General features: G+C 44.1%; 3 protein-coding genes and 1 long non-coding RNA gene across 10 annotated transcripts; 2 read left to right on the plus strand and 2 right to left on the minus strand.

The window, feature by feature from the left end:
- Nucleotides 1-637: 637 nt before the first annotated feature.
- Nucleotides 638-3,202, plus strand: LOC106742012 (protein ST7 homolog). Its single transcript, XM_014614570.1, has 2 exons — nucleotides 638-1,423; nucleotides 1,721-3,202. Exons 1-2 carry the CDS (start codon nucleotides 997-999, stop codon nucleotides 2,842-2,844), a joined length of 1,551 nt encoding a protein of 516 aa, XP_014470056.1. The 5' UTR covers nucleotides 638-996; the 3' UTR covers nucleotides 2,845-3,202.
- Nucleotides 3,203-4,342: 1,140 nt separating this feature from the next.
- LOC106742010 (phosphatidylinositol 4-kinase beta) lies at nucleotides 4,343-15,303 on the minus strand. 4 transcript variants are annotated; one of them, XM_014614564.1, is made up of 12 exons: nucleotides 14,723-15,303; nucleotides 10,819-11,063; nucleotides 9,178-10,076; nucleotides 8,920-9,037; nucleotides 8,696-8,830; nucleotides 8,403-8,569; nucleotides 8,049-8,179; nucleotides 7,747-7,977; nucleotides 7,356-7,682; nucleotides 6,904-7,280; nucleotides 6,313-6,785; nucleotides 4,343-6,226 (listed from the first exon to the last, which is right to left on the minus strand). In XM_014614564.1, exons 2-12 carry the CDS (start codon nucleotides 11,037-11,039, stop codon nucleotides 6,039-6,041), a joined length of 3,267 nt encoding a protein of 1,088 aa, XP_014470050.1. In that variant the 5' UTR covers nucleotides 11,040-11,063; nucleotides 14,723-15,303; the 3' UTR covers nucleotides 4,343-6,038. The 4 variants fall into 4 exon arrangements, with proteins under 4 accessions (XP_014470050.1, XP_014470052.1, XP_014470051.1 ...); XM_014614566.1 differs by having other exon boundaries at nucleotides 15,227-15,292; XM_014614565.1 differs by lacking the exon at nucleotides 14,723-15,303 and adding an exon at nucleotides 13,022-14,711.
- Nucleotides 15,304-15,399: 96 nt separating this feature from the next.
- On the plus strand, nucleotides 15,400-21,814 carry LOC106742013. Of its 2 annotated transcripts, XR_001374231.1 has the most exons (3): nucleotides 15,400-17,730; nucleotides 19,386-19,642; nucleotides 19,804-21,814. It is a non-coding gene; the product is annotated as an uncharacterized LOC106742013 (long non-coding RNA). The 2 variants fall into 2 exon arrangements; XR_001374230.1 differs by having other exon boundaries at nucleotides 19,386-21,814.
- Nucleotides 21,815-22,379: 565 nt separating this feature from the next.
- Nucleotides 22,380-27,432, minus strand: LOC106742011 (ATP-dependent RNA helicase DDX54). Of its 3 annotated transcripts, none has more exons than XM_014614568.1 (12): nucleotides 27,373-27,432; nucleotides 26,946-27,132; nucleotides 26,394-26,770; nucleotides 25,998-26,313; nucleotides 25,705-25,915; nucleotides 25,339-25,565; nucleotides 25,047-25,238; nucleotides 24,821-24,962; nucleotides 24,558-24,747; nucleotides 24,297-24,435; nucleotides 24,044-24,197; nucleotides 22,380-23,895 (listed from the first exon to the last, which is right to left on the minus strand). In XM_014614568.1, exons 2-12 carry the CDS (start codon nucleotides 27,129-27,131, stop codon nucleotides 23,702-23,704), a joined length of 2,328 nt encoding a protein of 775 aa, XP_014470054.1. In that variant the 5' UTR covers nucleotide 27,132; nucleotides 27,373-27,432; the 3' UTR covers nucleotides 22,380-23,701. The 3 variants fall into 3 exon arrangements, with proteins under 3 accessions (XP_014470054.1, XP_014470053.1, XP_014470055.1); XM_014614567.1 differs by having other exon boundaries at nucleotides 27,234-27,414; XM_014614569.1 differs by having other exon boundaries at nucleotides 27,378-27,395.
- Nucleotides 27,433-27,706: the final 274 nt, after the last annotated feature.

Raw genomic sequence — 27,706 nt, forward strand, 5'->3', positions numbered from 1 at the left:
TCTACTCCCGGCGATAATTCAAACGTGAAATTCACTCGCGGCCAGTCTAAATCGCGAGAAATACGGAACGGTTCTTCGAGCGCAAATCACGCCATGCAACATTCCATAATGAACTGAAGACTGCTGCGAAGTGGTTGCGATTCTCGAAATATCGATGCTCGAGACAACACGTCCTCTGGGGTTGTGCTTCGTATGCTTGTTAAAAATTATTATTAAAAATTTTACATCTCTCACAGTGCGTAAAATATATTTGAGATGATTGTAATATTTAAAGTATTAAAGAGAGCAAGATGTGTTATAAAGAAAGAAGTTAATCATCACGTATTTCCATTGTCATCTCGGAATTATATACGGAATGCTAAAAAATCTACAACGTACAAAAGTTTTATGCCACGGTGACTGTGAATATGCAGTTTCACACAAAAGTACATGATTACGGCGTAGGTGGTTTATACACGTCTGAAACATGTGGATAATAATAAATCGTGTGAAATTAACAACGCATTACATGCTAATCTCAGATATATCTGCGAACACGAAAGTTTGTCGATACGACTTGATACATCATTATGCTGCCATCGGTCGTCAACCTAATGACTTAAAGTTGTTGTATCGACGCTCGGTACTGTTCGCGATCTTCGTATCAACGCAGCTCTCCTGGATCAATTAAGAACCTCTCCTCTATCGATTTCATTTCGTAGCGTTGCCTGTATACCATGAACGCATCGAAAATATTTACTACGCGCCGGGAGTGCGTGGCGATGTACGCGTGCTGAATCAGGTGCTCGCGCGTTACAACGAATCCGTGACGTCCATTCGGGACGGATTCGAAGCAGCCAGCGAAGGAGGCTGCGATGCGGGAAAATTGATTACATGGTGCTTTGTTGTTATCGGAACTCTCGCGTAGACCGTTGCGGTGTATCTATATTAAGGAAGGAAGATTTGCGAAGCAACGTAACGGAGAGAGCGTGTGAGCGACGGTTCTCTGGAGCATAAATGGCACTGCTATTCACCAGCATGTGGGACTCAACGATGTTCCTGAGCACCTTAACCCCAAAGTTTTATGTCGCCCTCACCGGCACTTCGTCCCTCATATCCGGTCTAATTCTTATCTTCGAATGGTGGTACTTCAGGAAGTATGGTACTTCGTTTATCGAGCAGGTATCATTGAACCACATCTCGCCGTGGATCGGCGGCGGTGACAGCACCAACGACGGCAACAACTCCAGCCTGAACGGTTCCGGCTCTTCGAATCAGCAGAACGTGCCCGAGTGCAAAGTATGGCGCAATCCGATCAATCTGTTCAGAGGTGCGGAGTACCAGAGATTTTACTGGGCTACCAACAAGGAGCCTTTGACATATTATGACATGAATCTGTCAGCTCAGGACCATCAGACGTTCTTTACCTGCGAAGGTGACACAGGTGAGATATGACATTTCTGTCATTGGTACCTTGATGAATTTATTTAGATTTACACGCATCGTATAATCATTGCGAAGAATTTAAAAATATTTGACACAAGGTCTGTATGTTTTTGCTGAACTAGCTTGTACTGGTTCTCTTCTCCTCTTTCTTCCACCAAGTCTTAATTATATTCTGTCTTTTTTTTTCCAAGTTCTATACTGGTTCAGTAAAAAAAGAATGAATCTATAATTTGGTAAAACAAAAGAATAGATGAAAGAAAGAAAGTAAGTCCTCTAAAATAAGTTTCTTTTCCAGGTAAAGCAGAATATGAAATTATGCAGACAGCTTGGAGAGAACGTAATCCAGTAGTGAGGATAAAAGCTGCACATAGTGCTCTTGATCGTAATCCTGACTGTGCACCAGCTTACATCCTTCTCGCAGAGGAAGAAGCCATTACTATCGTGGAGGCCGAGAAGATCTTAAAACAAGCACTGAAAGTCGCCGAAAACAATTACAGGAAGTCACAGAATACTCAGCACCAAGGCTCCATTGCCGAGGCGATACATAGACGGGACACAAACGTATTGATCTATATCAAGAGACGACTAGCGATGTGTGCGCGGAAGCTGGGAAAACTGAAGGAAGCGGTGAAGATGTTTCGTGACCTCACGAAGGAGGTGCCGCCGATCATGAATGTATTGAATATCCACGAAAACCTGATAGAGACCCTGCTGGAAATGCAGGCGTATGCGGACGTGCAAGCGGTGTTGGCCAAGTACGACGACATCAGTCTACCGAAGTCAGCGACCATCTGCTACACAGCAGCGTTGTTGAAGGCGAGACTGGTAGCGGACAAATTCTCGCCCGACGTCGCCAGCAAGCGAGGTTTAACTACCGCCGAGATGTCAGCGGTGGAAGCGATTCATCGGGCGGTGGAGTTCAATCCGCATGTACCCAAGTACCTCCTGGAAATGAAGCCACTCATTTTACCGCCCGAGCATGTGCTGAAGCGCGGCGACTCCGAAGCGATCGCATACGCTTTCTTCCACCTGGCCCACTGGAAGCAGATAGAGGGAGCCCTGAATCTGCTCCACTGCACGTGGGAAGGCACTTTCAGGATGCTGCCTTATCCGTTGGAACGCGGACACTTGTTCTACCCGTATCCGACCTGCACGGAATGCGCCGACCGGGAACTACTGCCGTCGTTCCACGACGTGAGTGTGTATCCGAAGAAAGAGCTTCCTTTCTTTATTCTCTTCACAGCCGGCCTATGTTCTTTCACGGCGCTGTTGGCCTTGCTCACCCATCAGTATCCAGACACGATGGGCGTAGTCGCCCGCTCGATGCTCGCCTGGTTTTCCCATCCGTTCTACTACATCCTGGACAAGCTGGAAGCCATCTTGCCTTCCAACTTACTGCAGCAGCTCTCTAGAATATAAAGTTGTCTCTATGATCTCCGTAAATTATTCATAGCAATTTCGGTTGTACGTAGAATGGACATTGTTGTCTACAAGGATACCTAAAAGTGCAGAAGCATAATATAAGCAAAACTTCAAATGTGTCATAATATATAAGTACTTTAATCGACGGACCGCCCAATATCGCTTGATTGTACGTCCCCGATCGAAAGCATATTCCGTCGAATATTATATTGATAATTTATTTATAATCTCGAGTATCTCGCTGGTTCGATTGCTCGTATATTATGCGTCTGCCTTTTCCGTCATTTTCTGTACGACAGCTTTTAGTGCGCACCAATGCGCAACAAATTCGCTATAAAACTTATTGTTATATTCATGATATACTTATTACTTTCCTCTCTCTCTCTTCCTTCATCCCCCAATGTCCCTTATATATATGCAAGCTCCGATTTGCAATTCTCTCTCTTCTTGTGACTAACACAGTATCTTAGCATTGTACGTTCGTTCATCGATTAGTATTCGACGCTCACTCATGTACCCAAAAGTAATAAAAAGAGTTAGAACAACCTTCTTATTACTTGTTGTTATCTCTGATATCCGAGCAGATGTTAACTTCATCAAGAATTCTCGTTAATCACGTAATACATACAATGTAACCTATATCACTGATACAATGACAAGCAACAGCGGTTGGGTGCTGAAAGGAAAATTTTGTTTTTATCGCATTCGTATTTATTCAATAATTGATATTATCAATAGAGCTCATAATGAGGTGAAAGATCAAGGCAAATCAGAGATCTTGACGGAACAGGAAGTCGGCGCGTTCAATCGACCGCGGGGGGGGGGNTCGTTGACTTCCCTCCCCTGCGTATCGCTTCATAATCACTCTTACAATAACGAATGTTAAAATCGCACTAATCACACGCATATTATACAATTTTTATGAGAGCCGACCGAAACAAAAAGTACGAAAGAGACAACCGGCATATGTCGAAATACCGACGGATAATTTCGCATTCCCTCATCATCACACAATCATATCCGATTCCTGGTCTGCCTGTTTATCATGAGACGGTTATGATAGGAGGAGAATAGAAAGAGATAGAGAGAGAGAGAGAGAGAGGGAGAGAGAAAGAGAGATAAGACACTTGGAAGTTAGAGGGCCCAGATCTCTCGTATTCCGGGCTGGCTCGTCAACGCGACTTTGATTTTGCTTCGAACATTCATCCTCGATTAGATCCTTAAACGATATAATTGATGATAATAATAATAATAATAATAATAATAATAATAATAATAATAATAATAATAATAATAATAATAATGTGATAAAATTTGTCATTTTATGTACAATCTCTTTAGTGTAATTATATAATTTACTTACTTAAAAACGGACATACGTAAAATTTACGCGCGGAGAATTACGATTAAATAATATTACCTTCCGTACATACTCAACTATACGATACTCCGCGCATTCACGACTATGAAAGAGAGAGGGGGGGGGGGNGTAATTACGTAATAAGAACATGTAAAAATTTTCAAATGCGACCTGCTTAAGATTCGTTATATGTATAATGCTTGTCCTTAACTTATACCGCGTACAATTAGATGTATTTATCGAAGAGTATATTATGATCTACGAAGTAGGAAATATTTTGAGTATTCACCTCCCACTAATATCCGAGCCGGTTTTGTACGTAGCTCTTATTCGTACGCTCACCAAAGTCGCGCATCGGAATCTCCTTTGAAATATGGAGATTCATCGATTTTGTCCTACTGCTTGTAGAGCAGGATAAGTCCTACTTTTTTTTGTTATTTATTATTGCCGCGAATTATCTATGAAAGTTCACGCAACTTTTTCTCTTCGTTCTTTCGCTTCGGTTTTTCATTCAATTTGTTATATGTACAAATTACAGATTGTCCGTTTCACAATCAATCAGCTCCAGTTTTAGATTGCCACGTGCACGCCACTTCACTGTGTATCTAGATTTGATCATCTTCACCGTTCTCTACACAAATAAGGCACCTTTAACAAATTACGCTGTTTATAAGCTACACTCGACTCAGCAGTCCAACGCTCAGTCAATAGACGACGCTACGTCTGCACCGGCGATAGCTAATTCGTAATTTGTCAATCGAGGCATACGTAAACAGCAGTCTTAATGTATCGAACAAAAAACGTTATATATATATATGTATATATAGTGGATATATGTGATCAACTGGGTACCAAAAGGCCCATAGATTATTCCTTCTTTCATTTCCTAACTCCTTAAACGACGATAAATATTTTTAACTTTCAACGAGGCTCATCACCGCTTAAACCGATTCATGTTCTTTCATTCGAAACACTTCATCTCCCATCTCACTAATCATAGCGTTTAGTTCATCAGACGCCACGAGACCGTCTTGAGTTTGGCTAAAAATATTTCATATCGTTTCACCCGCCACAAAAGTAAGGAATAACGTCAAACTCAAAGAAGAATAATCTATTCGAATTCTATACCTAGCCTAATCGAGGCTATCTTACATATTCAAGAGGAAAGCGGTATTCCCACCTTAAACGTCATTTGTGCTTGTGGAATGCTAGAAAGCAGCGCTGCTCAACCGAAATCAGCTGACGCATGCCCAGGAAGAATATTATTGTTCTTCCATTATCGCGCAATCACTGGACGCAATCGGTAAAATTAATTTTTATTTACATATTGTAAAAATCGAGGGAAGCAGTCTCTCTCTCTCTCTCTCTCTCTCTCTCTCTCTCTCTCTCTCTCTCTCTCTCTCTCTTTCTTTCTTTCTCTTTTAGAATACGGTAATTTAAAGCGGCAAACAAGAGAGAACTGCGAAGACAACTTTAACATGAATTAAAATGAACGTGGAATCACCATTAATTATGCCATATGCCGATCAAATGCAAATTCCCTCGCGCCGCATCATTATTGTAGCTTACTATAGAGCAGCACGGAATAAATTTACTCACGCGGTAGACTGAGACGAACGCGCGCAAACTCCAGCACGTGCGCTATCGATTGGTCAACCCCGTTATAAAAGTGTTATGTAAAAACTGTGGAAGAAGTACACCACGTTGCCGAATCGATGTCTTTACTTTCGACTTTCGCAAAAGTCTCAAGTCAGAGATATTTTTCACTGAGTCGGTGCAAAAGTCTTAGCCGAGACACGACAGACAGAGAGAGAAAGGGTTAGCCTTGATATTAAAGAGTGCCGTTTGCGAAATATTGATATCGATCGTAGAGTTTAGTGGACCACGAGTGAATGCTGCCTTCGACCAAATCTTCGACATGCCGACGCAATTGATCTTCCGTTAGCGTGAGGTGGAACCTATTCTTGAGACCTTGAACAGTCGCTGCCCCACCACTGCGGAAGCACGGAAGTTGAGAGCCTGCGGAAAATCGATAGAACCCGTTAGACATACCCGATTAAGAGCCTCATACGAGCGGTGTCGTCGTCATCGTCGCCGCTTCTTACCCGACAACATGATCTCGACGAGGTTTACTATCTTCTCCATGTGCTTGCGGGCCGCGATCAAGCCCTGAAGAATCAAACTCTTAAATTCCTCGAACATTTTGGACTGATTGCCGCCCATCACTTCGACGAACTCCGGCGTCAGTTTGAACGGGCTGGTCTCAAAACCCAGATTACGAGGCGACGTCGACAGGATGAAACCGAAGTCTATGTGAATGAGGTGGCCGTCGCTGTGCAGCAGAATGTTACCGTTGTGGCGATCCTTCACCTGAATGAGATAGCTGACCAAACAGTACGCTGCGCAACTCTGAATGAAATTCTTCTGCGCCACACTGAACGTCTCCGAAGCAGACGGACCGAACTCCCGTTCAAAGTATTGGAAAAGCGTCAATTGGCACTGCTTTTTCACTTGATGGAGCGACACTGTGTTCAGGATCGGCTCGATCAGACCGCTGTCGTTGGACAGGCAGAGTATTCTGCGGGATCAATCGGAAGCGTTACATATCGATGTTATTCCACGACTTTCTTTAGAAAGGATTTACTTCGGAACGCCTTCGGACGCGATTTTACGGCTCGACTTTCACTTGTACTCACTTGTACGGTCGCACCCAGAGCGGCACCTGTTCGTCCTGCCAGATCTTTTGCAACATCGAGAGCAATTGCGAGGCGAGAAGTTCCTGTCTGAGATCGTCGCCGCACTTGACGATCACCGCGAGCAACCTCCAGGACGCCAAGTGCCCGTACGGACTGGAAGCTCTGATGCGTCGTTGCTTCTGCTCCCACGGCTCCTTGAGGACCGCCGCCGACGGGTCCTCGGGATCGTGATTGAACGTCGCGCTGGGCATAGCTGCCATTTCGCTCAATCGCCTCTTAATGTCGCCCGGTACGAAAATCGGCTCCCTGCTGTCAGACGAGTCTTGACTCAATTGCGATATGGTGTCCCGGTCCTTCGGCTTGCGAAGCTGCAGATACTGCGAAAAGAATAGAAGATTAGCGTGCGCGTTCATTGAACGAGAATGTTCGGGGGGTTTATCGTTCGAACGTACCTGCTGCGTGATCTCGTCGTCTTCCTGACTCCAGCAGTCGTTCGGGTCGTCGTCGGGAAAACTAAACGCCACGTCTGTGTTCCTAATGGAATATGGCGAGATATTTTTCACCGGGGTCTGCCGTAGCGTCGACAACACCGTCGAGTTCTGCTGACTGTCGGGAGTAGATATGTTGTTGGACGATGCCATTGTATTGGATTGCTCACCACCTGTCAAGTTCTCTTCGGACTTGGTGTGCCTCAGCGAGCTTCCCATTATTTTCGTTGGCACAGGCGATGTGTATAAATCTTCCACTTCTAACACTTCCACGTATATTATGTAGGGTGCCTGGGCATAACGTGATATTTATCATAAATGAAATTTCCATGGAATCAAATCGAAATCTATATACCTTGTCCTTGCTGTTGAGAACGGCGGCGTACTGCGGTGGAACCCGCACGATATGATGCGGTATCGTACTGTGCAAAGGAAGCCACACCCTCGCGGGGAGATTCAAGTTGAGCGTATTGAGCTCCGCCACCAATTGAACAGTTTTACTTTCCTTCGTCGGAATGGTACCGAGCAATTTGCCGATTGATATTAACGCCTGAATGAATTCAAGTTCTGGCGCGAGTCGGGGTGCCTGTGGGTCACGTTTTTACGTTGATAAACCGCTTCGAGTACAAGAGGATGTCGTGCAAAGTAATAACTCACATTACAGAAACAGTCGGTCTTTTGGCCTCGCAAATCGTTCACCACACCTTGGCAGGAATAGAAGCAGGTACAGCCGTTGTCAAACGCTCGGCCAGAGCTCAGGTCCCCAAGACTTACTTTATTTATTGTACCTTTGGGAACATGACGTTTCGATCGTTAATGTGAAAATCATGCCGGCAAAGTAACAGTGACATCACATAATATTATAATTTCCAACATCACATAAATATTATAATTTCCAACTCAACGATGCAACATATGCTGTACGTAACATTGTTGGGTGGGGAAATTGATACAATGTTATTGTTACTTTTCGCTGGGGTTCAGTGTATTAATTTGAACATCCGTAATTACCGGAATGACTACGGCGTATAGTCTGAAACAATCCAGTAGCGTCAGACTGAGATCTTTGGTGGGTTTTCTTATTCGGAGACGTAAGGTTTTGCGTCAAGGGCAATGGTGGCGGCGCAGGAACTTGCAATCCAACAATACGTTGCTTTCGACCCTCATTCCCCTTTGGCCTGAAAAACGTTCAGACGCAAGTTTATCCAGCTTTGAATCTCTACGACGATTGTTTTGGGATCTCACATTCATCGAGACTCCTTACGTTATTTCCTAAAGCATCTCCTCTACTCATTAGCTCTTACCTGAGTTCATCTGACAGGATAAGATTTTTTAATTTGGTCCCATGAGACTTCTTCTTTGATGGCAAATGAGCATCGGAGCTGTACGCATCCAGCAGCCAAGCACATTTTAACGAAAAATCTGCCGACTGTCTACACCTGCAAGAGAATGCTCGGTTTTAATCTGTTCGAGTTTTGTCGCGATAATCATACACACGCGGTGTGAATAAAGTGATCTTCAGAATTACCTATGGACAAGATATGGATAAAGGACTTCCGTTACATCGTGAAGTTGTATATACATCACAACTAATTGTGGTAAGTAAAAGTCCACATCGTTATCCGGGAAACTAAACATCTTGTTACCTGCAATGTCACATTTACCGTCAAATTGACGAGGAGAAGCTAACAGCGTTCTTATTGGTGGTTCATCGATGCTTTGTTATGATGAAGATAGCTTATGATAAAGATGACTTATGATTTTTTCGCGAGATATGTCCGCATACCTAGATAACTTTGCACGCCGGGTTCTTTGGAATTGAACAAATAAGAGATAGCCATGGACATGTCGAATATCTGACTTTCAAAGAGCCGCAGTAGACAGCCCTCCGACGGTTTCGGCTGTTTCGTCTCCTGCTGCTGCCGGCGGACGACATCCGGCTGCTGTTTCTTCACCGTCTCGGTTTCCTGCTGCGTCGTCGCGCCACAGCAGAGAGTCATAGCCGCGCCGGCCAACTCGCTCTGGGTATTGTCGGCCAGCGTCGGCGACGCTTGTATGGCGCTCGAATGGTGATAGGCAGCGATCTCGCGTTCCTGCTGCTGATAATCGCAGTGACCGTTGCGTTCTCGAGTAACGTTCGATCGCGGCTCTTGGGAGCAACGTTCAGCGTTCGCGTCGTCGCACCGGGGATGATGCTCGCCGGCCGTTTCGTCCTTGGGAGACACTGACGACTGATCGGCGAGGCGCGTGGACAGTTCCACGGGCGATACCGGCACCGACACATCACTACTGTTCTCCGCACCGTCCACCGCGTCCACGGAATACATGTCGCCCGGCTGCGATACGGACGAGTCGAGACTCTCGCGGCTGTGCAAATGGTCCACGCTAGACTCGCGGGTGGCGGCGTTAGTCGCGTCGCTAGAACCGCTGTCGGAACCGCAGAGGATACCGGAGTCGTCGGAACCGAGACTAGCTAGGTCTTCTCGTTCCCGACTGCGCCCCTTGGAAGGCCCCGACGATACGGCCGTCTTAGTGACCGGCGTCGGATTCTCGCATTCCGGGCTCGGTGTCACATCCACTTCCGGGATCCGTTGCAGCGCGGAGTCGAGGCTGCGGTTCCTGTGATGGTGCGTCGACGTCGTCGCGTTCGTCTGGGATACCGGCGGTAGTATGATGCCCATTGATCTGTGAACAACCGTCGGCAGACTTAACACAACTCAAGTTTCTCGAGCAGCAGTTCAAGTACTGTACCGAGTTTCAAAGTATGACTTTTTTATTGCAAATACTTCCAATATCGGTATATATGCTACCGATAGTTCGTTTCTTGACTGAACTAGTTGAAGAAATTTATATTTACACACTCAAGCATATGTACGAGATTTTCAGTGTGCGTGAATTTCTTGAACTGGTGCAACCGGTTCAGCCAAAGAAAAAAGAACAGACCACGAATCTTTCTATGCATAGTACTCAAACCGTTTTGTTCTATTCTGTTCTAGATAACAAACTCGCGTATACTTTGACCGATTGCGTGTGCGCAACATTGGCTGGCTCCAGTTTCCAGTTGGCGGGTGCGCGCACGACGAAGAAAATAGATACGACAGGTCACGATTACGCGCGGTTATTAATATTGGTGACGTCGTCGTGGTGAGCAGTCGACTTAAATATCTTGACGCATATCTCTCAATTGGGATACAACAATGTGTAACTGCCACGCTTCTTCTTCCATCTTTTGCCCCGTTCGTTGTCGATCGCGCAATCGTGGCGCGTAATGCACGCGCGCGAGGCAGATCGCTTATTCAACAAGTGCCAGGACGCATAGACGCGCATCGCGCTCGCAAATAACTCGTCGCAAGGCTCGCAAATATTCAGGAAGAGGCTCAACGCGCGATGAAGAGAGCCCGGCGAACTGAACGTTATATACCCGTACCTGAAGTCCAAACTTTGGTTTCGTTGATGCGTGGTCAGTCTGCTGCGTGGACTGATCGACGGATTCGGCCGGCCGTGTACGAGAGGAACATTACAGCTGGCCAGTTTGTGCCTCTTGATGTGTGTCACGCTTTCCTGGCGCGTAGATCCACCAGTCGGCGTCACTGCCACTACTTCGCTCATATTAGAGTCAGTACGAGCACCGGCTCGGCTAACAGTCATCTGCTGGCCATGCTGGGGCTTCACCTGCAAAGCGAGCACAGGATTAGCGGGCGGCGTCTCTGATTTCTCGCGCCCAACCATCTCGAATGCGAGAGCGAAATATTGCGAAATATTACAAAAGCACTTGAGTCTGTATACAATGCGTAAATACACGTGTGTGGACGTTTTAAGGAGACGTCTAATAGCGGGCGCCGGACGACAATAAAATTCCTAATCGATACCAAGTACGGTCTAAACGTTCGTGTGCGGCAAAGCGAGGAAGGCCGATAATTCGTTCACGCGATGCAGCGTCACTGTCAGCGGGGTGAGAAAGAGAAACGAGATACGTTACTTCCGGTGTCTTCATTATTTTTGGGAGCGTAGGTTGATAACAGTGTATAATATCACTCGCACACGTAAATCTCGACACAAAACACCGCGACTATGAGAGCCCGATCGTAATGTCAACAATAGTCAACGAAAGTAACACGCGCTTTCGTTATCAATTGCAATCAAATACGCGATAAGAGCGATAATTGGTGTCGGCGTGTGGAGACGAGGGAGTGAATCGTATCACGAATTAATATACACAGCGAAAGACTTCGCGGAACTTTGCGAAACTGATTGGTTATATAATGTGGCGTCGGCGGCGCCGCGTGAAAAAGCACGGCAGCGCTTATCCCACTGTTTATGCCGCGAAACCGACCGGAAACCGCGCATCTGTCTGGGAAGGTCGATCGCATCGCTTCGGAATCTCGATAACATGCGATTGGAATTTCCTCTCGAGAGCGGGATTACTAACCGGTATAATTTTATTGTGCCGCTTGTGTGGAACCGTTCCCATAAAGAGTTACCGAGCGGAATTTCACTGGGAAACTTGTTTCTCTCCGCGCGAATCGTTTTAAATCCATATTTAAATAACAACCACCAACTTTCAAGGCACGCTTGATTCTCCCTTTTTTAAGGCATGAAACGGAAATTTTGTTGCGCAAGGCTCGATTTATTATTCGCCTGTATCCGCGGAGAAGCAATTAAACGCGAAGTTAACCGAAACTCGTCGTTGCAAACGTATGCATACACGCACCTGGGCGGTGCGGGCAACAATTGGCGGAAAGGTGAAGGCCGAAGGAGAGAGAGCCAAAGGTCACCCAATTCGCATCGAAACGGTAACGGGTAGAAAAAGTTGTGATGCCGAGAGATACAGGCATTTAGAAAGCGCGGCTTTTGATGAATTCGAACACTTTCTAGGATTTGCTCGCGGGCCGTGCGCTCTATTGCGTACGCGGAGAACGCGGCGGCTTAAACGTCGGACGCACAAAAGACGACGCAATACTTCATTAGTTACATGGAAAGTTACGTGGAAAACGAGCGCTTCCACAAGGAAATCAACCGCTCTCCATTCTGCGCCGCGTCTCTTTGTGCCGACGTGTGGACTTTTGTGTTTGTCGAATGCAAACGACATGTAAACCGCGAAGTTACATCGAGGGGGGGGGGGGAAGAGTAAACGAGATGCCGGTTTTACGGTCGGGATAAAGCTACGATCTCCCCGCGGCGGTCCGCAACTTTCAATTCTTAACACCTTGCCCACTTTCCCGCGTGAATTTTTTATACGAAACGATTCTGAAATCCGTGAAAGCGCGCGGGGAGGTCACCATCGTACATCGACGAGTTTCGCGGGTGTCCATATGTGCGAGAATACGCCCCTCTTAACGTCGCAAATAATTGCGTGACTCCTCTCCGCCCTTTTGTGCGAGTTTCAAACACGTCGAGACGACGCGGCGGTATTTAACGGCGGACGCGCGGCGCGGAACCGAGGTTTCTATCAGCACATACGGATCGAAACGTTGCAAAATCCGGCGCAGTCCGTCGGCTCGAAACTTCGCATCGCGCGTGGAACCCATATGGGCTTTCACCGCTTGGTGCCCTCGTACTTGTGAGCGTGCGTTTCCGAAATTTCGTCGCGAAACGCGACACATGCTCGGCTAGAAAGTACCGATACTTATCTCGCGCTAATCCGTCAGTGCCGTTCCATCGGAAACAGCGTTGTATCGAAATCGAGCACTCTGCGACAGATCTTGGTCGGATCGAGTTATCGGGCCGCCGCTTGAAACACAACGCGTCACTCTCCGCTCGTCTTGAGGAACCGCGTGAGACGATAATAATTGCCGATGATGTCAGTGAAGGGAAGTGTCGATACTTTTTCTTTTTGAACGGTCGTCGAGAACGCGGAGGCGGGCCTGAATGCGGGTCGTTGTAAGAGAATTCCGTCGATGATCTAATAACCGGCGACGATCGAACGGCTTCGACCACTTTCAGCCGCGCGATTAACGCGCGAGCGTGGGTGTGAGAGACTCGCGCCAGAAGCCGCGTCGGGAAACAACAAGGCAAGGCGAGCCAAAATCTGTGGATCTGTGATAGATCTCGGCGATTGAAGGCCTTTCCGGACAAAAGACTGCTTTTCCTCGTTCACAAGGAGGCATTGGAAGCGCAACATTCATCTGATAATGTACCTCTAATGTTGCATGAATCCGCGTTTACATAACAATAAAATTCTGTTCCGGTGCCCTCGTGACATTTCCGACGGCGAAACTTTTCGGGACACTGACGTCGATTCCCCGCGGAACTCCTCTCCACGAGCTCAACACGAGAACGTCCGTGAGGAACGGTCCTCGGTTGCGAATCACAGTTAGCTATCATTCACTGACCGTACGTTTCCGACACGCCGCCAGCCAAGTCCGAAGTCGAGCGACAATGAGTTAGTTAATCACGTCATTTGGGAATTTCGCGTTATCAGCACACCGCACACGTGACATTGACGTTTATCGTGTATAAAATGTGATATCATAAAAACTCATCAGTCAATGAGTAAAGCTGGCTCGGGGGGCTACGCTTGAATGTAATTATTGAGGAGAATTACCGACCGAATGTCAAGTCAATTAATACAGATCGTCGGGTAATAACCGGTTATCCGGTAATCCCATGTGATCCCGATGACTGCAAATTTCCGACGCTGCGGAGATCGCACTTTGCACTTGCTCACTTCGACGTGTCAACATTACGAGATGACGATTCGCGCGTCTACTACGACCGAACTCGACGCAGCCACATCAACGAGTTCCACTTTCACACCAAAGTGTACAAAACAATTTCGTGACACTGCGCTGACAGCGATTGTAACGGTCATACATATATGTGGCCATTATCCTCTTATCAAAGTCGTTCAAGAATTCGTCATCGATGCGCACACAAAGAAAGAGGGAGGGGAAGCATTTTGGCGTGACAGCGATGACAGAATTCGAGAAGACCGCGAATCCTTGCGCCTAATCGAACAATTATCGCACGCTCTTCTCTCGTCACGCAGAATCCGCGCGATCTCTCGCGATTTCGATCCGTGCACCGCCTTCGCGTCTCGCCGCACCGCGCGAGCGTCTCCTGGTACCGCGGCCGCCGTGCCGTGACGCGTCGACACAGCCCGTCGACGCGTTCTCCCGCACGTTCGCTTCGTCCGCTCACGCGGCAAGATGGGTGTGTACGAGAGCGAGCTTCCTGCACCGCTCGACGCACGAGCATGTTGACACAATGCAGAAACCGTACACCCCTGTGTGTATGCCGCCGTCCTTGATGAAGGGATCAATCGTCGTGGAACGGCCGACGCCACCGCGCCGCGTCACGACGCGTCGTGTCGCTTCGACACGCTCACTCACCTCGTGCTCGAATCCTGTATCTCGCTACGAGCGGCGCGTCGACATGCCTCACTCGCGTATTGTTGCTCGATGCTCTTGGACGGCAACGACGCGCGAGGATGCCCGCCGTTCTACCTGCGGCCGGGACGGAGGAGAGAGAGAGACGGAAGTTTTGTCCCGTATCCGGCCACGGAGCGAAGCAGGAGAGAGAAACGGACGGAGATAGTGTACGACGCGAATACGCCAGCACCGAGTATGCGAGGCGCGACACGACGGTCGTCAGCAATGGCAGCGACGTCCCAGGCTGTCACACACGCGCGCTCTTGCCGTTTCTCCGACGATCGCCGCCACCGGCTACGCCCAACAATGCGCGTCGATCGTGGCGGCTTCGTCGCGGGCGTGATGCGCGCGATGCATCGCGAGCGAGCCGATTTTGCGGAACGGCCGTTTTCCCGCGGACTCCTCGTCCCACTCTCGGCTCGACTCTTTGCGGTTAGACACACACGCACGAACACCTCAACGTACCGGATGGTTACGAAGAGACGAGGATGACGAACACAACGGCGACGACTACACACGGCTGCTTGCCAGGCGCGACGTTGTAGTCTAACGCACGACGCATTGAGCACTGACTCTACTGGGCGCACTGCTACCAACACGATGAACGTGAACTCGAGTGAAGGCGCGTGCAGGGATGTATGGGCGCGCGAACGCACCCGTAACTTACCGTTCGTGTGTAGTGTTGTCCCATGGACGAGGAAAAAGCGAAAAAGATGTATAGTGGGACAAATCGGGAACGATTGTCAGGAATTTCTATACATGTATCCAAAATGATTCGAATTTATTATTGGAAGTATCTCGTTCCGTTTTCTAGAGACTATATATTATATGAACATTTAATTTAAACTTTATCAGTTACTGCTGTTGATTCTAAATAATATTGGTCCCAAGTGACGTTACCTCTCAGACTTCGAAATCTCCGACTTTGCAAATCCATAAGAGTTTCAGACAGAGAAATCCATATGATGTAATTTTGGAAAGTCGCGAAGAAGAGTTCTGAGATCTTCGCCGGATATATTTTAATACGATTTCATCAAATATATACCGACGGAAACGAGCTACAGGTGAATCACACGAGAAATAAATCACCGGTTTCCGTCGAAGACTGCGTTCCGATATTCGGTACTGAAAATAAGATGAATGATAGATTTTCAGTACTGACAGTGGATACCGGAACGTAGCCTTAAGAAGATCCGCTGTCAGCGGAATGTAATCTTATATTTGTTTGTGCGCAACGTAGAGATATGCTCACGACTAAGTGCGTGCATGTGCGTCATGATGCGCGTCATTAGGTAAAAACGCGACGGACGAGCGATCTTCGTTCGAATCCGCGCGGAAATCAACATGGAGGATCCTCCGCGCGGGTGACAGATCTCTTATTATTACTGAAACGTCGCTTGTTCGGGAACAGATCTTTCCGAGCTACTGGAGCTACGGTAACAAATGCACCGATAAGATGGCTGATGGAAGGCTGGTCCGACCAGGCGCTGCATCTAAAAGGTCTTTGATAGAAGCCGGTGCTTAATTCGCTCTTACGCGGGATAACGAGGGATAACGAGAGGTGCAACGGACGGACAACGTGTGTCCGAGGTACGCGCGCGCTATTACATTAATAGCCGTCACATTTGCACTACGCCTCGCACTATGCGACCGGCTATTATGTCAATAGCCGTCGATATATTTACATTACGAGAATATACGCGCTATAGCTATTATATCAATAGCCGTCACATTTTACACTAAATGTACGTCTGGTCTAAGCAATACTCATTGACATTGGTATTGACAGTGCTTCGTCTCATTGTCGGCTTGCATTGTTCGGCGTAGAGACGTCTCTCTTCATCGTCGTCGTTGTCGTAGAATAGCTGGCGATTAAGCTGCCGTCACTATCAATTGAACGGTGTGACAGCATCGAGATAAGAAAATCGCACGATCTTCGAGCGGTCTCACGGAGGATCGAGCTCTATTTCAACTCGTGTTTACGACGGAAAGCTGACATCACGAAGAATGAGACGCGATTGAGAAGGAAGGCTCGCGTTCATAATATAGTTGTAATAATACTGATAAAAATATGACGCGTGCGTATTTAAAGCTGCAAAGGTGATTTGGAAACACTTGAAATTCACTGATAAACGTATAGCGTATAAAACATGCGTTACGTCGGTATCGCGATAAAAAACGAAGTATCGATACAAAGTTCGCAAGGCTTCGGCCACTTACTCTCATCTTGACAGTTTGTTTTTTCTCAAATACAAAGAAGATACCACGTAGCGTGTTAATTTCATGTATGTTCTTTAAACGTACGTAACGTTTCACAATCGTATTACATACGTTTAAAGAACGTATACGAAACTAACTATACTGCCGGGGATATATTCCCTTGATTATAACGGCAATTTGCTTAATTTATTTACCACGGATTTTATTTTGATGCAAATTAATCAATTTAATTCGATAAAGCTCTGCTTTCCTCGTACTTCATGTCAGACATTTCGGATTCTTCGAAGAATATTTTACCATTAATAACTATTAGCACGGGAGATTTTGTCAACTTTCCCGTGTGATCCGTTTAAACAGAGTCTTTACTTTTTTCGAGAGTGGCGCGGACTTCACGCTGTTGCGCATGTGTTGCGAATCTGCATTGAAAATACTTCGTGTTCAGGTTGGTGGCGCGAAAACGGACGGCTAACTCGAATGGGAAAGGTCGGTGCGAGTGCAACTGCACCCGACATGTCTGTCTAACGTAGCGGCGGAGAGCAGATAGTTAGACGCGTTAGGTGCCGCGCTGCTCCAAATGCAGCCATGCGTTATCGCGTACACGCTACTTTCCTTTCGAACAGCACGGCCTTTTGCTTTCTTCGCGACTCGCCGCGGGACGACAGGGTGGTTGGGCCCCCGCACACATGCATTCAGGACCGACTGTGGGAATTTTCGTGCCCCGCGTACTTCGAGTTCGCAAAAATGCTCGTGTAAGTATTTGCGGGAATTATTTTAAGGTATCCTTCGATTACCCGCAGATTTCCCGCAGAGTTCCCGTAGAGAGTCTTAACGTGGAATTCGACCAAGACTATGTAGTATCCAAAAATTGAAGAAGTTACGACTCCTTCAGCAGTTTTGCCTAAGAAGAAAAGAGAAAGAAGAATCATTCAAAAATAATATGATATTAATAGGGACAATTATTTAAGCAATAACGTCGAATTCAAACCTTCAAATTTGCTGTTATGCAAACGTTTGTACATGTAAATTTTTGTATTTGCGATTAATTATTTTGTACTATTGTACCGAAGGAATGCAATTCCCATAAATAAATGATACGATATGAAAAATTATATATTGCGTAAAGCGTCATGGCAAAATTGCTCAACTTTTTTTTTTAATCGATAATCTTTTTCTTTTGGTACGTAGATATTTTTAACAAAATTTAATCATCATCAGTTGTGAAAATGAATTGTAGAAAATTATTATTTTTTTCAATGTTTTCACAACTTGAACTTCGCAAGACGGACTTGAAATCCACAGTTGAAATCCACCACACAGTTGCAGTTCGACGAGTTATGACGCGTTCAACGTCGTTGTATTATGACGTACTCGATTTGGAACAGTCATGCATGCCTCAGCGACGACGTTCGCCGTAAACACTATCGCACGTGATATCATGCACAATTAATGTATACCGCCGTAGCAAGAATTAATGGGATTCCGATCGTAAGGGCTCGTGGCATGACTCGTTCGCTGACTCATTTGCCCCTGATTGCGTTCGTATCGATACGATATGATGTAGCACGTTCGCTTATTTGGAAAGCAATATATTCGCGAGACCTTGTTCTTAATATCGCTATCGGATGCCACGCTTAATCATAATCTGTATAAGTATGCACGTATCGCGTTATTATTTTACTCATGTTACTTTCGTATACAATTTATACGACTATTTATAAATCCATGCAATAATAATGTCTAACTTTATTATTGCTTACTCGATATAAAGGACTATTTCTAAGATAAAAAATATAGGAAGAATTTTGCAAATAATACCGCGCCGATTACGACTAAAACGTAATGTGACGTCGCTTTTTATAGTGATTTGGAATTAAATGGGCAATCAATGTTAAATCAAGATCAGTGTGTTCTAATTATTCTTCCGAAACCGCTATCTGACGAAGGGATTAATAATAATTGTCAATAAAAATTTTAATCAATCCATTAAAAATATTAAGTTCGCTGCATATCTATTGAATAATAATAACGTGGAAGATTATATCGGTAAGTCGTCTCACTGTTCTCAATTACCCTACTAGTTATCCTATTACCTACTTATACTCTCTACCGCAAGCACACTTTATATATTCATTATTGTTATTATTATTAATACTTCGTCTTTCACGGTGCAAGTCATTGAATTAATCCATTAACATATACTTCACTTAATTGTTCTACTGACTTGTTTGTTCTATTAAGAACGCCGGAACGGAAATCACACGCTTGTTCATTGTAACCATCTCTGTTTACTGTAGTATTTAATGACTAATAATGATATATTTTCTCTGTTCTTTAGAGAGAGCATTAATAAATGCGCGATCTGTAGCTATCGCCACTATTAAAACATAACATGGCATCGTTTCAGCCGGTGCGTCCCCGAATTCTAATAGCGTCGCGACGTCACCGGACGTCAAATGTTGGAAACAATACATGGCCAGCGCACGTGGTAATATTTACGAGATACACGTAAGGTTATTTTCGCCGGACGGCTTAAAGGCCGAGACGTCGCGAACCAGTCGAGCGCCGACAACTTCCTGGAATGTTCCACGCTTTCTACCTGCGCGTCAAAACGACGAGCTAAGAACGCGTTTAACACCCGGCAAATGGCATACGCATTTACTGGTACGTCATCGATGAGTACTGTAGCGCAGAAATGACATAGATGATGTGTACCAAGCTGGGGCTTCCTCATCATTTCTGCTCTTTAGTACTTTCGTTTTTTTTTATTTTCAATTGATCACCTACTTAGTATCTTTCCGTTGCAAGTACAATTATTGTTTCAGCACTACCGGCAAAAATATTGCTCAATGTTTATATATCGACGTTTCGAAGCGTCGTCCGTGCTTGCACTGGCGGTCATCACGCGAATATCAAAGCGACTTGACCCTGCGCCAAGTGCAACGAAGTGACGGATCGACGCAAGGGCGGTCTGTGAACTGTCCTGCAAGCACTTGCGGCTTACATCAATTTGTACGGATTATTTTTAAGAATTTAGCTTGTTATCGAATTGATATTGTTATGATGGATTATCGTTATTTTTTACACGCTTTTACACGCGTCGCTGCTCCCTATGTATTTTCTGCCTTAGAAAGTTGTGTCTGTTTCTGATATCGCTTGAGTTGAAAAATGGAAATAATAATATATTACGTAGATGTAATTGTCAAGGTTAATGCGTAGATTTGACTGTGTCGCTTTCCTTTCGTTAACGATTTATCGAAAGTAATAACATAAATAATAGTTTAAGATCGGATTCAGGATGATATTCTTACTTGACAATTTTGCGGGAACATGTATTGTCAAGTGATAGAAATTATTCTAGATTTTGGGATACTTACACAAACCAATATATAAGCATGATAAAACATTTTGAAGAAAAATCTTAACTAAAACACTGATGCTTATTTTCCAATTAAGGACGAAAAATATGTTTGTTTTCAGGTGTGCTCAGAGAAGTCTTCTTAGAAAAAAATTATAACAAAGCGTCGCTTATCGTCTAGTTCTTCGATCCGAGGTTTCGCACATTTCGCCCAGCATTTCGGAGCGCAAAAGGACTATTCTTATCGCGATGCGTCATTCTTCCAACTAAAACGACAATACAAATAACGTAACACACGTTAAAACAACACGAAATGACATGTTCTCCCTCTTCTTCTGTTTCCCCGTCTTTCGTGCTCCCTCTCTCGAGAATTATATTGAATTCATTGAAATCTACGTTCGTCAGTCACGAAAGCGACTCGTGAATTACTGAGGACATTCCCTCCCAGGCGTGTAACAGCAAGTCACGTGCAGTACCTTAAGTGAAATAACGTAGTGTTGCTTGTTGTAGCGAAAAGAAAGAAACACTGGCGAACGAAAGAAGGGAGCAAAAAGCTTGGGAAGAAGGAGAAACAAAGGAAGAAAATTCTAAAGAGAGAATAAGGAAAATTCTAAGTATGTTTATAGAAGTAACTTGCATCATAAGCAAAGCAATCGGTCAGCCAGCCGTATATAGAGTACCCCAAGCCCGCCGATGCCTTTTTACCGATTTTGGAAAGAGTGGTTGCGCTTGATACTTGCAGCATACAGATTCCAGAATCGAAATGTGGGATTCGACGAAGAAGCCGAAGTATGTGTCACCAATGCGGATCCCTTTTTCGCCCGTTCCTCGTTACGCCGTTGTTTCCCCCCACTTCCTCCGATTGCTTTCGTTGACGACATCGTGGACGGCTGGAAACGCCGACGTAAGAATGGGAGCACGTCCGTGTATATGCATTCGTGCATGAATTAATGTCGCACATGCCGATGTCGAGAGCGGTGGATAACGGGCGGCGCGACACGTGATTCGCACGGCGCGTAATGTGCGCGGTAACGTGACTAGGTCTATGCGCGTTTGTCTTTCTTCGTGGCTCGCGCTCCAACGAATCCGAGACGATCGCGAAGATGCGCGTCGCCGATATGACTCAGTTTATCAATGCTTCGCTTATCGCGGCAAGTTGTTATGACGTTGACTGACACGACGGAAATTTACCTTCAATTTATCATCGACGCGTCTAGATTGATTTGTTATTGGCGAATTAACGCTAAACACACAACGATCAGTAGTGGAATTCAGATAGGAATAAAAATGCGCGTCGAAGAATTGATCGCGGTGAGAAATATCTGTGTTATGTTCCGGCTTGACGACTTGTAAGAACGATGTAATAATTTGTACACATTGCGGTTTTCATCACAACAATTGCACATTGTTTCTTTCCTTTTTTATGAACTTCTGAATGTACGAAATCTCGAGTTACATAAACCCCTAAGTATCTCCCACGTAATAGAGTTTCGCTGTAATCTGTTGCTAATGTCGGTAATTCGCGAATAATGTACCCGACGTAATTGAGGTGGATAAGCAGTTACAATCGCCATGTTCGCGACGAATCGTCGCGACTTCTTCCCAAGATCGAACGACGTAGAGCGGAGAGAGAGAGAGAGAAAGATCGAGAATGAGAGGAAATACAAGAGGGGCAGCGAAGACCTTGTACTAATTTCTGTGTATTTCGAAGAGCGTAATTATGGTACACGACGACCGCATTTCGTGCCGTTTGCGAAAAGAAGAGGAGATTTGAGCGCGCGTATACTGCGACACGCACGTCCAAAAATACATGGTCTTCCCTGTTGGTAGACTCTTCTCGTACTTCGCCGAGAGTTCTCTCTTCGCTCGTCCCTGCACCCGCACTGCAGATGCTCTATCATAATGATCTCTATTTTCGGCCGGAGGGTCGGCTGCAAGCTGCGTTGTACAGCCGCAGATGTTCTTCTCGGTCGAGCTAAAAGCGTTTGCGCAGAGGGAAGGTCGATCTCGACGCCACGCACGAGGGAGACGAACAGACAAATAGACGAGCTAGATACGTTTATTATAAGATCGCGAGTGGAGTAAAAGCGAGCGAGAGAGAGAGAGAAGAATGGAGGATATGAGAAGAAAGAGGGAGAAAAGAGGACCGTTGGTAGTGATCACGAAGCTATCACGACCACGCCTTTCTGATAAGACTAATGACAGTTTGATGACATTAAGCGGCAACAAATATATCACGTGTAAACTGTAAAAAGAGATAGTGAGAAAGAAAGTGGAGAGATATTTAGTCAGGTGCACTGATTTCGAAGAACATTGAAATCGAAGTAATTCAAGTTCTTTAGAACTTCTGCTTGCACGCGGTTTTAATTTATCAACTTTTACATTTTGACGTATTTTTTTATCGTATTCCAGATTACCGATAAGATATACATGTGTGGAACTGAAAAGACAGGTTCGTCACGACACGGATAAAGAAACTGATTAATTGTACCTAACGCTAGACTTAACGCTTGACTGTTAATAATGGTCGATGTGACCGCCTGTTAAATATCTATATCTCACTTATTCACATTGTGATCTCTCTCAGATGCGGTTCCTGAGGTGCCTTCTGCAGCCCGCAAAGCCATTATCGCGTCGACGCAAGACGTGTTTCGTCGCGTTGAAAATTTTCCTAAGCTGCGGTCGCAGTGGAAAACAGCCAAACGTTGTTCTCGCAAATTCGCGGAAGTTAATTGCTCATCGTGTGCTTCGTCATGCGACTCATGGTTTTCACGACGCTCGGATATAAATTTCCGCCGTCACCGGTTAATCCGATAAAATTTACAACCGTACCAGCGTGGCGTCTCTCTCTCTCTCTCTCTCTCTCTCTCTCTCTCTCTCATTCCCGCAGCAGGAGTTGTACGCTCGCCCGCATGACGCAGGAATTTCTCAGGGCTTCGCGGATGGCGAACCCAGCTGGTCTTCTCTCGATATCTTACCGCCCGCTGAGAGACTTCGCGATTGTGCAACACATTCGCTATTATGACGCAAGGCCAAATCCCAATTCTAAATCATACAACGCTTATTTATAAGGTCACTGTGCTTTCGAGATATTATCGATCCGTTCGGGATTATTTTTAGCCGGCGTGCCGTATTTGTGTCATGCATATATTTACATCGCGCTTCAAACGTAACGTCGTTGCCTCTTCGAAATTGTGTTACGGTATTTTTAATCTCGGAAAAACAGACCTTTATCGCGAAGAGTATCCTCTACGGGTTACATCAAGTGATATAACTAGCAAGATTATAAATTATATCTTTAATTATGTTACAAACAATTTTTTCTGCCGTTAAAACAATAACGCATTCTTGGCAATGAAATCGTCTTAATGCTTGTTTCTGCTGTTTTTCTGACCTTTATGGCCTTTACGGTTCTTTCTGCCGTTTCTTTTGCGTTTCCTCTCGAGCAGTTTGCGCGCTTTCAAAATCTGTTCCGGCCTCTTCAACTCGCTCTTCGCTTTCATTTTGTCCTTGAGTTTCTGGTTGTGCCGTGCCCAATGTGTGTGCGCTGTGGTGCATACTAAAATACATAAAAGACATACATAATTTTTCACGGATTGCAATTAGAACAAATTGTCACGCGTAACATCCATACAAAAGATAACTTGTAAAATGTCAACAATCAGATCAAATATATTCTTGAAACCGAAGTAACTATATCGGCTTACGTTTTTTCATTTGTGGCGACTCCTCTTCGCCGCTATCGTCTTCCTCAGCTTCTTCGATTTTGCTCTTCTCTTTCCACATATTATAACGATTTGTTTTGTATGTGGCAGGTATCCATACACCTGACTCGGTGAGTATCTTTCCTGCTTTCGGATTCTGCACAGCAATGTATGCAAGAATTCGAATTTATAGCAAACAATTTCATTTCTCGCGGTAAGCAAATATTATATGTGAAAACACACAGTGGATATATACCTTATCGACAGTAATCATTTTTTTCTTTTTTCGATCCCATTTCTTCAGTTGAGTTTGAAGGTGTCGAGACTGCTCGTTGTCTGCTGTTAAATCCATCTGCGCCTTATCAGCTTCCGTGTTAAACGTATTGACCGCTAAACTAGAAAATAAAACAAGTGTCGAAGCAAAATAATGACTGCATAAGAAAGAACCATTCGGATATATATAATTTAATATAATTATACGTAATATAATTATTATTAATAATTTAATAATTCTTACCCATTCTCCGTATGCTTATCCGGTGCGGAATAAGGTATGTAAAATTCTTCGTCCCGTTTCATTTGGCGTTTCTTCTTTTTTGATATCTTATACAAATTGTCACCGCTCCGTTTCTTCGGTACTACCACTGTGTCGAAGGCAGCATTAATTTCTTCCGCGTTGCTGGACGGCAGATTAACTTTTTGCAATTCTACGAAGATTGAAAAGTAAAATATCAACAGGGTCACATGTTACGTATTTAAGTACTATTATAATATATTCACCTGACTCTGCGTTCGTTTCACCAACTTTACGTTCTTCGATCTTCTTGTGGAAATTAAGGATATTTTCCTTGTGAAATGCTCGTTTTGTCTTCATCACTTGATAGTCGATTGACGATGTCTTCGTGCCAATTTCAAATATCGTCTGTAAAAGATATAAACATACATGAACAATCAAGTTGGGTAAAATATAATATTGCAGTATACTAATTTAAAGCATCATACTCACTCCCTGTGGCCGGTAGTTCTTCATTCTCGATATCAAATCCGTGGCGTTAGAAGAAAGGTCCGAGTACTGCGGCAAAACTCCGGCTTCATTTATACGAAGTTCCTTGACTCTTTTGACGCTTTCCGTTGAAGCTCCTTGTCGCGATCTCACATATTGTTGATAAGCATTATTGCATACCTTCTGCATGTTTGTCTGAAGACGCGAATGCTATTTTACTACGGTTCAAGAGATAAAAAAAGAAGCTATACTAACTGCATAATTAATGTGCTTCCAGTACTCTAAGTAGACCTACAAGATCTGTAGAACTGTCGTGCCAATTTATTAGCTCGGCCAGCTCCTCTTCTATCATGGTCTGCGGCATCTTTCCTACCGCGGACTCCATATTCTTATTGGATTTCGTGGCTGATATTATCAATAAAGGTCGGCCAAGGAAGAGATGCAAATCTAGAAGATACGGATATTCATCCGCGCTCACAATATTGTACGCCGTTCCAGCACGTCCGGCTCGAGCGCATCGTCCTATGGAATAAATAACATTTTATTACAGTATATTTATTTATTTATAATTATAAATTAAAATTATAAATTATATATATATATATATATATATATATATATATATGTTTCTTACGCGTTATATCTAAATGAAGAAACGTACCGACTCTGTGTACAAAAAGTTTGGATTTTGCGGGGAAGTTAAAATTGATCACACAATCCAGATGTGGTATATCTATTCCTCTAGCAGCGACGTCTGTCACTACCAGGATTTTTACTTTGCCGGTTTGAAACTTAGCCGTGTTTATCTTACGTGCGGAAGGATCCAGATTCGAGTAAATGAAGGTATTGCTGATCCCGGCTTTATCCAATATCTGTATAAAACAATTCATAGTTATAAGATTCCAAACACAATTTGTAAGATATATTTGAAAGATGATTATATGTATCTATTACCTGATGTATATACTCCACATGATGCATAGTTTCTGTGAATATAATTATCTGTGAATCAGCTTTAATTACTCTTTTCAAAAGGCACAAGAGTACAGCTAATTTCTCTTCAGGCCGGCATGTAATAAATGATAACTCCAGTCCTTCCGGCAACTTACTTTCAACATCTAAACGAAGTAGAACCGGGTCGCTCAGACCAGCTTTTGCAAAGTCTACTAACACTTTGGGCAAAGTAGCAGAAAACAGTAATGTTTGACGTGACTGTGGTAATCTGTTCACAATTTCATGTATCTGCACACCAAAGCCCATCTCAAACAATCTGCAATACAATCTTACCTTTAACAACAATGTATATTATCTTCAAGTTTTTAGAATAAAATATGAGAAAGAAATCTTTACCTATCAGCCTCGTCAAAGACAACATACTCAATGTTTTTCAATTGCAAATCCATTTCTACACAAATATGCAAAAATCTGCCTGGTGTGGCTACAATAATATCAGGATTTCCATGAATTGCACTAAATTGATCATCAATGTTATCACCACCTAGTACAACAGCTGCTTTCAATCCAGTAAATTTTCCTAACTCTTTTATGAACTTTAGGGTCTGTAATGCTAATTCGCGCGTTGGTGACAATATCAAAGCACGTGCACCACTCTTTGCCAGCCTTGCCTTGAGTTTTTCAAACAAGGGAATTAAGAAGCAGGCTGTTTTACCACTTCCTGTTCTGGCCATTGCTACTATATCTCTTCCCTCCAGAGCCAGCGGTATTGTCTATTAAAAAATCATATTGTTATAAAAAATATAATATAGTTCTAACAATGTTGGAAAGCTGAAATAGTTCTAACATTGTTGTAAGAATCATAATATTAAGAGAATGTTACAATGTGAAAAATTAAAATATTCTTCAAATGGTAATACACAAAAATATATTCTGTTAACTATATACTTTTCTTTGTATAGGTGTAGGTATTTTATAGCCTCGTTTCACAATTCCTTTCAACACTGGGTAACTAAGAGCCATGGACTGAAATCCTCCGGATTTCTTGGAAGCCTTCTTTTTTATATTGGCAATTTCAGTATCTTCATTATCACTAATCGCGTCGGCGAATCCGACAAGATCAACCTCTTTCATTCTGCAAAGATCAATGCAAGTCAGTATATAAAGTAATTTAAAAAATTAACACGTAATGTACTCTAAATATTACGCGGAGATAGTGAATACTTTTTAACATACTTTATCAATATATTTGTTCAATCTAATCCTTTTAAAAATTAACTATATCAATGTAAATATTAGTCAACTTAATCCTTTTAAAGAACCAGATTGTTACACATCATCAATTGAGTGAATCTTTTTATTGAATGATGATAACCTCACATGTGCTCAGTTGCTCAGGTTGCGTTCTCTTTGGGCGCTCACGTGCTATACACGTCATTCTATTTTTATTGTTTTTTAAAGTTTAAGCCTTAAAATACCTATTGTGGACCGGCACTAAAGCCCGTATCAGCTATGGATTGGGGATTGAGATTGAATCTGGCCAATCAGTACAAAATTAACTAAATTCAAGTTTAGTGAAATTTGTGCATAAAACTTGCATGATAGAAAAAAGCACTGATTGGTTGCTTTTATGACGCACTCTCTATTCCATAGTTCTATTATGACCGTATAAGATTATGGATTGAAGATTAAGATTGATTGAAATTTGA

Source organism: Dinoponera quadriceps, unplaced genomic scaffold (assembly GCF_001313825.1).
Source record: "Dinoponera quadriceps isolate SergipeBrazil2010 unplaced genomic scaffold, ASM131382v1 scaffold696, whole genome shotgun sequence".
In the NCBI taxonomy this organism is placed as follows: Eukaryota; Metazoa; Arthropoda; class Insecta; order Hymenoptera; family Formicidae; genus Dinoponera; species Dinoponera quadriceps.

Excerpts from the sequence above, each read along its gene's own strand:
- LOC106742012 (XM_014614570.1), top strand. The coding sequence starts at position 997 with ATGGCACTGCTATTCACCAGCATGTGGGACTCAACGATGTTCCTGAGC. Across the intron at positions 1,424-1,720 it reads TACCTGCGAAGGTGACACAG|GTAAAGCAGAATATGAAATT; the intron begins GTGAGATATGAC and ends TTTCTTTTCCAG.
- LOC106742010 (XM_014614563.1), bottom strand. The coding sequence starts at position 11,120 with ATGGTTGGGCGCGAGAAATCAGAGACGCCGCCCGCTAATCCTGTGCTC. Across the intron at positions 7,978-8,048 it reads AGACCGACTGTTTCTGTAAT|GCACCCCGACTCGCGCCAGA; the intron begins GTGAGTTATTAC and ends CGTGACCCACAG. Across the intron at positions 7,683-7,746 it reads TTCTCAACAGCAAGGACAAG|GCACCCTACATAATATACGT; the intron begins GTATATAGATTT and ends CGTTATGCCCAG.
- LOC106742011 (XM_014614568.1), bottom strand. The coding sequence starts at position 27,131 with ATGAAAGAGGTTGATCTTGTCGGATTCGCCGACGCGATTAGTGATAAT. Across the intron at positions 24,963-25,046 it reads AGAACTACCGGCCACAGGGA|ACGATATTTGAAATTGGCAC; the intron begins GTGAGTATGATG and ends TATCTTTTACAG. Across the intron at positions 24,436-24,557 it reads GATAAGCATACGGAGAATGG|TTTAGCGGTCAATACGTTTA; the intron begins GTAAGAATTATT and ends TTTATTTTCTAG.